Here is an 8031-nt window from a genome sequence, read left to right as displayed (position 1 = left end):
CGAATCAACACTTGACCACCTTCTTGAGGATTTGTGACACACTGAAGTCCAATGGAGTCCACCCGGATGTTTATAGGTTGCTCTTGTTCCCTTTTTCACTCAGGGACAAGGCATCCAAATGGCTTGAATCCTTCCCAAAAGAAAGCCTGACAAATTGGGAGGAGGCAGTGAATAAGTTTTTGGCAAGATTTTACCCCCCTCAAAGGATCAATAGGCTGAGAACTGAAGTACAGATGTTCAGACAGCAAGATGGGGAGACACTTTATGAAGCTTGGGAAAGGTTCAAAGACCTAACAAGGAGGTGTCCACCAAATATGTTCAATGAATGGGTGCAATTGCACATCTTCTATGAAGGCTTGTCATATGAATCGAAGAAGGCAGTACACCATTCCTCTGGAGGATCATTGAACAAGAAGAAGACCATTGAAGAAGCCATAGATGTAATTGAGACTGTAGCTGAGAATGACTACTTCTATGCTTCCGAAAGAGGGAACACTAGAGGAGTGATAGAGCTAAACAATGTAGATGCTCTGCTGGCTCAGAACAAGCTCATTACCAAGCAGCTAGCTGACCTCACCAAGAAGATGGAGAGGAACCAAGTGGCAGCAATCACCACCTCCTCAACAACCCAAGAAGGAGTTGAAGAAGAAGCAGAGGGTAACCTTGAGCAAGCCAACTACATTGGGAATTCACCTAGACAGAACCATGATCCATACTCCAAGACATACAACCCTAGATGGAGGAACCACCCAAACTTTGGGTGGGGAAATCAGCAAGATCAAAGCTAAGATGCCCTGGCATCATAGTACCTAAGGTATTTCCCACCTTTCAAAGAAAATATTTGTTATATAGTTTAGCAGGGAGGTTAGGAATCCTAACCCAAACAGAAACCTTTTGAATACTAAGTTCTTTTGGGATAAATAGCGACCTCCACCTTTGCACTAGGAGATAGTGGTCGGCAATCATCCAGGGTCCTTCAAAAAGGATATGAGAATAATATTCCTGATTAGAAAATCGTACAAGGAAGAAATTTTCTTCCAGATCCATAATTCTTATCGTATCTTTTCTTGCCCATCATCTAAGGACCCATCGTTCCATTGCTTGTAAATTTAAATTCTTTCCCCTTCCATAGACGACACCACTCATCATACTCCTCGAGGGATACCTGTATTTCTGGTTTCGGTTTGAAGGGAGCGCCAACATGCTCTTTGATATTTGGTTCCTCAATTTCAGATATATAATCTTCAACCACTAGACCAATGATCTCCTTGGATTTAAATCATCAAAGCCGTTACCCACCACTATATCTCTATATGAAATTTTCTTAGTTGTATCAGAGTCAGCTTTTCCTTCATTATCAACTATCTGGTGATCTTCTTGTACCTTGATATCATCTTTCCGGTTAACCTTATGATCCTGTTCATAGCATCTGTGTGGCCTTCTATGTTTTCTCCATCTATTTTAATTTTTTTGTGCTCTGCGCAACCAAGTCTTCCTCCTTTAATGACCGTTTCTCTATCTCTACCAGTTGGTTTTCAGAGCTCATAACCGTTTCAAGAACGAAAATATATAACTATTGCAAAAACATACGTTAAATAAAATATACAGTGGCTATTATGTTATTGTCATAAAAAAATTGCTACTAAAAATGATTTTTGTTGTGGTGAACTTTGAATGATTTAATTTTGTCTCTAATATTCTAGATAAAGTTAATGTGTATACAAATTATTTTGGCTCATATTAAAAATATTAAAGACAAAATTGAATAAAATTAAATATTAAAAATATTTTTGAGAAAATCATAAACTTTAGGGATAAAAAATATATTTTACCTTAAAAGTATTGAGAATAGAATAATAATTATTTTTGTGTTTCTGAAAGTACATTTTTTTCCTACTGTATTAGTGATCTTTTTATTTTGGTGTTGTAAACAGGAACATGCTTTCTTAATTTTTCCTACTATATTAGTGACTTTTTTTTTGTTGTAAACAAGAACATGTTTTCCTATTGTATACTGTTTATTGACTTTTTAAATTAATAAAAGAATTACTTTAAATTCTGACCTTAATTTATTTATTCTTATTAATTCTGCCTTATTTTCTTTTCCTTTTTTGATTAGTATCTGTATGTTAAAAGGTAACATATAAAAAAAGTCAAATAACTTTAAAGTTTAATTTAAGCCTCCATATATAAAAGACAGGTTCCATATTCCAATGTATGTTGAATTGAAACATGAACATTCTTCAAATGAGGAATGAAATCGAAACTCATTAAGCATATTGTACGACATATAATAAATTAATAATCAACCTACAAACAATGAAGGACGAAGGCAAGATAAACTCAAAATAGGAGAATCAAATAAAGTTGTTACAATGATAAGAACTACTATATATTGCCCAGCCACCTGATATATTGTTTTGATCATACATTTAATTTAGGGCTCATTAGTTAACAACTCTGACTAATTAAGGACATACATTGAAGAACACTATTGAAAAAGCTTATAAGAAAAAACATTTAATAACCCATATTTAAACGCACTCTCAATGAAAATTATTGTTGAAATGTATAAGTAAAAAGTGAGTGTGCCACGCCGCATATTCTTTATTTGTAAAAAAATATGCGTTTTAAATATAAGTTGTTAAACTTGCATTAATATATATATATATATATAATATAACTTAAGACTTAGGACTTAATAAATTAAGGCTTAATAAGGATCAATCAGTCTCTGACGCGGCTTTTTCTTTTGCTTCTCCATTTTCGTCTTTCTTTGGAACCAGACCAAAGTCAATCTCCACCATATTATTCTCGTTGTTTCTTGCTGCACATGGAAGCAAAACAAACTCAAATTCACCCTGTGGGGTCTCACAGGCCTCATTCACAATCTGCCTTTCGACACCACCGTTATTATTGTTGTTGTTATTCCCAATTCTAGTTCTGCTAATCTCAACAGCAGCCATAGCAGGACGAGGATGCTGAGATGTACCACCAGGTCCAGGGTTCACTGATGCAGCATCATTGAGGCCTACTACACTCATCATGTTTTGTTAATAATCCTTTTTAATTAAAAAAAATTATTGTACAAATAAAACAAATTTTAATTAAAATTTACAGAACTCAGGTAACAAAAATAAATGTTTTCTATCAATATATATAATTTAACGACGGCATAGATTATTCTATAATTTCAAAGATATGTTTGGTATGCTAGGAAGTATGAACTGTGCTAGAATCATACCTCTTGTTTGAAATTCATATGGATGCTGAAATGCACCAACGTTTCCAACTCCCACTGCATCAAAAGCAGAACCAACACGAGGGTATGCAAAATTGTTATTTGCACCAACCACAGGGCCAGGACTGAAAAAGTTTGATGGTCTCCCTCCATTGTTCTGGAATAAACCATGATGATAAGGATGATAATCATTATTAATAATATTATTATTGTATCCCATGATCATCATATTAGGTTCCCCATTAAAGAAGGGCCTAAAAGAAGGGATGGTTGGCGAAGACGGTAGCTCCATGGAGCTTGTTGACGATGATGAGTTCATACCCGCACCCATGGTCATGTTATTTAAGAGTTGGATCCCATCATTTCCACTGCTATTTTTGTTATGGGACTGTTGCATTCTCTCCATTCTGTGACCATTTTGGTGACCCCCAAGAGCTTGTGCGGAAGAAAAGCTCTTGTCACAAAAGGTGCAATTGTATGAAATTTTCTTCTTTTGTGAATTCTGGCTACCAATAATGAGAGTTTTGTCAGAGTTGGGCTCCTGTTCTTTAGTGGAATCACTTCCATCTTCGGTAACAGCAGCAGAACCATCGGTATTAGGATGATCATGATCATCTCCTAACATGATTGCTTTGCGCTTGTTGTTCATGTTGTTTGGAACGTTTGGTTCGTTGACTAGAATCTGCTTGTCCTTGTTCATTTCATCAAAATTAACTTTCTCTTTACCCTTCTTATCAGGCTGGTTTGCTGGGGAAGAAGAAGAGACGTTGTTTGACATGGTTGACACACGCGGAGAGAGAGAAAGAAGGGAGGGGGAAGAGATCAGGTGGATTATGATGTGTATTGGTGATGATGTGGATGTGAAAGTGAAAGAGATGATCTACATGTTCAGATATGAGTGAATTTATGGATGTCAAAGTGGGGCACACCACCTCACAAATGTTTTATGTTTGTATCTGAAGAGCAACGGTGATAAGAACACCCATTCTATTACGTGACTACTCCCATCAAGATATATGTATTTCTATTTATTATTCGTAATTAATTTGTATCATGTTTTTTTTTTCACTAGTTTATGTGGTATTTTTGTTTTCTTAATAATTAGATTGGATTAAATGACACCCCTCTTTTGGGGGTATAATGACACTATATCTTGCAAAAATAAAGAGGTTGTAGTTTCATGTGTTTCTAGTTATTGTCAAATTGAGTAGTTTTGTTGTTATGTATTGTAAAAGCTTTTGCTGGTTTTTCTCTCCAGAGTCCACAGTATTATATCAAAAATTTAAAATGTACTTTTTGCCTTAATAGGGTTGATTCATACATTAATTATTAATAGCAAGTTACAACACTAAGGTTGCAAGTATAATTTCTTTTTTCAAAAGAGAGGAAAGATAATATATATATATATATATATATATATATATATATAGAGAGAGAGAGAGAAAAAAGACGGGAGAGGGGGAGGCGGAGGAGATGCAATTAATAGTTTCCTTAATGCAGTTTTCATGGTCAAAGAAAAGGATGCAATAATAATAATGAGAAAAAGGAAGATTCAGGTTAATTAATTTTTTTTCATATTCAAGTCTCTCATTTGATACTTTTATCTCTTTCCAAACTGATGATGTATTTTGAATTTGATAATATTAAAAATCCAATTGATTCAGATAAAAAGTCAAATTTTTTCTTCCTCGTTCACAAAGTAAAAGCACAAAAATTAGATGTATTTAATTTAGGATTTTTATTAATATTGTATAAGAATTGAAATAAAGAATCAAAACCAAATGTAAGTTAATTAATTCAGTGAAATTCAACGGGAGTAGTTCAATGAAAAAGATTAATAATTAGAGATCGATGAGTTTGAAAAACTCTAATTTAATTTTGATGATGAACAAACATTATTAAAATATTTAATTACAAAATTATTAAATTGATTTTCACTTAACATATATTAATTGATAATTTTGTGATGCAGGTTTTTAATTGGGCCGGAAAATAAAATGTTGTTAGCCCAAATTAAAACCAACAATCAGCCTTGCTACATGTTTTTTATTATGTGGCTGAATTGTTGTATTAATGGGCCAAGCTCAATGTTGTTGCAACCAAGCCCATATTTAATTTTGATGAAAGTTTCCTATGCTTGATCCGAAACCAAATTCATCAGGAAAACAAATGTTTTAAATGAGCCAGTTTTTATTGAACTTCAACATTAAGCCCGTATCAAACCAAAGATTCAATGCTTGGTCCGATACATAATGAAAGAAAGCAAATTGGCTCCATGCTTTCTAACGGATTCCATTTCTTGTTAAGAGATGGATTTCAAATTTAATTTGCTAGCATTGGAAACATGAGAGAGAATTTGACTTTGATTTGATGGGAATCATTATGCTTCACGCTACTCTACCTAAGGGAAGTAAAAGCAACCTTTTCTCAATTGATTTTGTTTACTTCATTAAATTGCTTTTCTTCCAAGATTGTTTCTTCTCTCTCATCTCTTTCTTCTCTTCGGACAATACCCAGGAAACCATGGAAGCAAAAATGAACTACCAAAAGGAAGAGAAGGCACGCCTAAAGACCATCATGATGATGGCAAGAAAACATAACAAAAGAAAAGTATGTTGTGGCTAAGATTATCACCAAAAGTGGTAAGATTTGGTGAGGTAATCTCGGATCCTTCATACTCAAAAAGAAAGAAGGAGATTCGGCCAGCAAGGAGGAGATTCTTGGAGGCATGGCTTGTCTCTGATTCTGCTCAACCACCACAGGAAGTAGCTAGAGTGGCAAAGTGATGGAAAAGGCAGAGATTGGAGCAGATGAAGTCATCATCATCATGAAGCATCAAGGGCCAGAAATCCATCTTGGAGAGCAAGCCAAGGATGGAGCGCTCGGATTGATGAAGAGTGATGACCAAGAAAGAACTAGAGGTACTTGCATGTTGGGTTTTGCATGAGTTTCCTCTTCTCTCTCTGTGGCCGAACCGGTTCTGTTTTGAAGGAAAGGAAGTTAAGCTTGGTTTTATTTCAACTGTGAAGGGTTCTCTTCTCTATAAAAGGGGTGAACAATCACGGTTTGATTCAAGGGAGAAAGTGTGAGAGTGCAAGGCACAGGGTTCTCAGAGCTACCTGAGCTAACAGTTTTTCTTCTCCTTCAATGTATTCTATTTAGTATTTTTCTGTTTAATTTTGTCATGTCTTGAGTCTCATGGAAAAAGGCAAATAGTGAGGTTTGTATGAAAAAGCCATAGAGCGAAAAAAGGCAGAGAGTGCAAAATTAAAAGAAAAAGCCATAGATGACTTAGAGTTCCTTTGTACGTCTATGTTGTGTTTCATGATTCTGTGGGAATCCCCTTGTAAGTTGGGTTAGCACTTTACAGTTTGTAATCAGGATGATTATAGTGAAATTCCATCATAGTTGTGATGGAGACTGAATGTAGGCTGCATTGCACTTAGCAGGTGAACCAGGATATATCTGGGTGTAATCTTCTTTCTCTACTACTCCATTTCTGTTTCTACTGCACAGGAGCTAAAACAAAAAATATCTCGTGCCAAGTGACGAGACAAAAATAAAAAGTCTCGTGGCTAGGGACGAGACAAAAATAGAAAAGTCTCTTCCAAGACCAGAAAGTGTAATCAAGCAAAAAGAGGGCTAAGATTCAACCCCCCTTCTCTTAGCCACTGAAACCATCAATTGGTATCAGAGCTTGGTCTCAAAGAGATCAAGCTTTGCAGCTTGGAGAAAAGATCCTCATGGCAGAAAGCAGTGGCTCAAATCTGGTATCGTACAATCTCACAGAAGGGCAGTCAAGCAACAGACCGCCTCTTTTCAATGGGAAAAACTATACCTATTGGAAGGAGAGAATGAAGATCTTTGTGCAAGCAGTAGACTACAGGCTTTGGAAGATCATCCTAGAAGGACCACAGTTTTCTACTAACACAAGTGATGAAGGAGTAGTCACTCTTAAACCAGAAGCAAGATAGACCGAAGAAGATAGGAAGAAAGTGGAGCTAAATGCCAAGGCCATAAATCTACTTAACTGTGCTATCAGCTTCGAGGAGTACCGACGGGTATCACGATGCATAACGGCAAAGGAAATCTGGGATAAATTACAAATCACTCATAAAGGAACCACCATTGTAAAGAAGACTCGGATAGACATGTTAAACAGGGAATATGAAATGTTTACAATGAAGGAAGGAGAATCCATTGATGAACTATTCGAACGGTTCAACACCATCACTGTTGGCTTGGATGCTATGGGAGTAACACATTCTGATTCTGTGCTTGTGAGAAGAGTGCTGAGATGTCTCACTAAAGAGTGGGAAACAAAAGCTTTAATTATTTTTTAGAGTAGTAATCTTGATTCTATGACACTTGATGATTTGAGAGGAAACCTTCTTGCTTTTGAAAATACTTATTTGAAAAAAGAGTCAAAAAAGAAAGGAATTGCATTTTCTTTTGTAACTAACCCTCTGGATGATGAATCCAGTGATAACTCCTCTGAAAATGAATTTGTGTTGTTTGCCAAAAAATTCAGGAAAATGGTAAAGTTCAAAGGCAAAGGCGGCAGCTCAAGGAAAATGAAGAAAGATCTTAGCAAAGTGACTTGTTTCAACTGCAAGGAAATGGGGCATTACAAATCTGATTGTCCTAAGTTAAAAAGGGAGGAGAAGAAAAAAGGAGGAAAGAAGAAGGGTCTGATGGCATCATGGAAAGACTTGGAAAATGACTCAGACAGTGATGAAGAATCTGAGACCAAGTCACAGCCTTGCCTCATGGCAAATCATATAGATCAG

The 8031-nt window shown here is 35.7% G+C and overlaps 1 protein-coding gene across 1 annotated transcript; it reads right to left on the bottom strand.

The window, feature by feature from the left end:
• Positions 1–2494: 2494 nt before the first annotated feature.
• On the bottom strand, positions 2495–4176 carry LOC112698207 (uncharacterized). Its single transcript, XM_025751557.3, has 2 exons — positions 3245–4176; positions 2495–3034 (listed from the first exon to the last, which is right to left on the bottom strand). Exons 1-2 carry the CDS (start codon positions 4017–4019, stop codon positions 2724–2726), a joined length of 1086 nt encoding a protein of 361 aa, XP_025607342.1. The 5' UTR covers positions 4020–4176; the 3' UTR covers positions 2495–2723.
• Between the last annotated feature and the right edge of the window lie 3855 nt (positions 4177–8031).

This window comes from Arachis hypogaea, chromosome 6, assembly GCF_003086295.3.
Source record: "Arachis hypogaea cultivar Tifrunner chromosome 6, arahy.Tifrunner.gnm2.J5K5, whole genome shotgun sequence".
NCBI lineage: Eukaryota > Viridiplantae > Streptophyta > Magnoliopsida > Fabales > Fabaceae > Arachis > Arachis hypogaea.
This window is presented reverse-complemented; position numbering and strand designations above follow the sequence as displayed.